This window comes from Palaemon carinicauda, chromosome 9 (genome assembly GCF_036898095.1).
Source record: "Palaemon carinicauda isolate YSFRI2023 chromosome 9, ASM3689809v2, whole genome shotgun sequence".
Lineage (NCBI taxonomy): Eukaryota > Metazoa > Arthropoda > Malacostraca > Decapoda > Palaemonidae > Palaemon > Palaemon carinicauda.
In genome coordinates, this window is record NC_090733.1 from 41,277,295 (window position 1) to 41,279,190 (window position 1,896).

General features: G+C 35.8%; 1 protein-coding gene across 1 annotated transcript in view; it reads left to right on the forward strand.

Moving 5' to 3' along the window:
* Nucleotides 1-701, forward strand: part of LOC137646359 (fibrinogen- and Ig-binding protein-like) — a 1,106-nt gene extending 405 nt beyond the window's left edge. Inside the window, exons 1-2 of the mRNA XM_068379465.1 lie at nucleotides 1-117; nucleotides 279-701. The exon at nucleotides 1-117 is cut by the window's left edge and continues 405 nt beyond it. Coding sequence (XP_068235566.1) covers nucleotides 1-117; nucleotides 279-701 — 540 coding nt within the window. The remainder of the gene's footprint in view (nucleotides 118-278) is intronic.
* Nucleotides 702-1,896: the final 1,195 nt, after the last annotated feature.

Here is a 1,896-nt window from a genome sequence, read left to right on the forward strand (position 1 = left end):
AATGCAGAATTAGATAGAGCGAATAAGAAAATTAAGGGTCTTATGGCCAGTCTAGAGAAAGCTGAAAGTCAAAACGATGAACTTCGAAAGGAGCTTTCGGCCAAGACGTTTGTTCAGGTAAGAGAAATTGAGATATGTAATAACATCGGTAACTTAGCTTTAATGGATGATTTACAAAGAGCAAATAAGAATATAGAGTCGCTTTTTGTTAAGTCTAGAAAAAGCTGAAGCTCGAAACGATCAAATTCGTGATGAGCTTTTCGCCAAGGCATATGTAGAAAAAGGAATTAGAAAATGCCCGTGAGGAAATTCGGATACTCGAGAAGAAGCTGGAAAGAGTTACAGAAGATCTCAAGATAGCCAACGAGAAACTTCTGGAAAAGAGCGACTTGGAGGAATATGTCGAAAGTGCTGATAAGGAGATCCGAACACTCTGGGCTGAACTGGACAGTGTTAAGGCTGAAAACAAAAGACTGAAGACCGAAAACGTTGGTCAAAAGGCAGCTTTAGAAAGTGAACTTAACGCTGCAGTCGAGAAGGTCTATAGAATAGGAACTAAATTGAATACTGTCCTGGATGAGAACACCAAATTGAAGACTGAACTATTAGTTAAGAAAGACGTGGTGTGCGATCTGGAGATGGCTGAGGAGGAACTGGAAAAACTCTGGAAAGAATTTGCTGGTGTTAAAGCAGAGAATTGACGACTGAAGAGAGACATCTCAGAGGAGAGAGCCACAAGAAATGCGTTGATGAAAGCCGACGAGAAGAATAAAATTCTGGAAGAAGAAATTAGGAATCTAACTTCAGTGGCAGACGAATTTGCAATTTATAAGGAAAAGTATCAAGATATGATGGAAAGAAACACGAAGCTTGAGATGAAATTAAACCATAAGAATTACGCTATTAGCCAACTTGTACACGGTCTCTCTCAAACACACCCCGAGTTGAAGGAATTATATCACATGGACATTTCTGGTGAGCAGACTGGGGATGTAATATGGGATAGCCAGTTGAATAGATTCGCCCTTCAAGAGACGAGAAGGCAGGGCTGGAAAAAAAAAACTAAAGAGGAATTATATCCCAAAGCAAAATATGAAAAAAACTGGGGATTATATCGCCACCAAAAAAACAAAAAACAAAAAAATGGTGATTTTAATATCGCCACCAAAAAAAAAAAAAAAAAAACAAAAAAATGGTAATTATAACATCGCCACCAAAAAAAAACCAAAAACAAAAAAATGGTGATTATAATATCGCCACCAAAAAAAAAAAAAAAAAAAATAGTGATTATAATATCGCCACCAAAAAAAACCAAAAAACCAAAAAATGGTGATTATAATATCACCACTAAAAAAAAAAAAAAAAAATGGTGATTATAATATCGCCACCAAAAAAAACAAAAAACAAAAAAATGGTGATTATAATATCACCACCAAAAAAAAAAAAAATGGTGATTATAATATCGCCACCAAAAAAATAAGAAATATAAAAAATGGTGATTATAATATCGCCACCAAAAAAAAAATATTTATAGGAAAAAGGGAATAACATTTTTGTTTGATTTTATTTGGAAAGGAATTTTTTTTTTTTTTTAGTTTTGTTTGGAAAGGAATAATCTTTTTGTTAAGTTTTGTGCTTCACCCATTCTGGACAGGTTCAGTTTCACTAGAAAGGACACCTGAAACTATTCGGCTTGAAGGACGCTTGGATGGACTGCCCCCAGGCTAACTATCCAGCTTGAACGATGCTTGGAATAACCTGGAGGACAACAGAATCTGCAGAGGGAAGGAAACGAGCTGATTCTAGTATGCTGTGTACCTTGATGGACAAGTACAAGATGTCTGTCAAGTGTACAAATTGTCGGATATCTAGATCTATTCTTTCGGATACCAACCT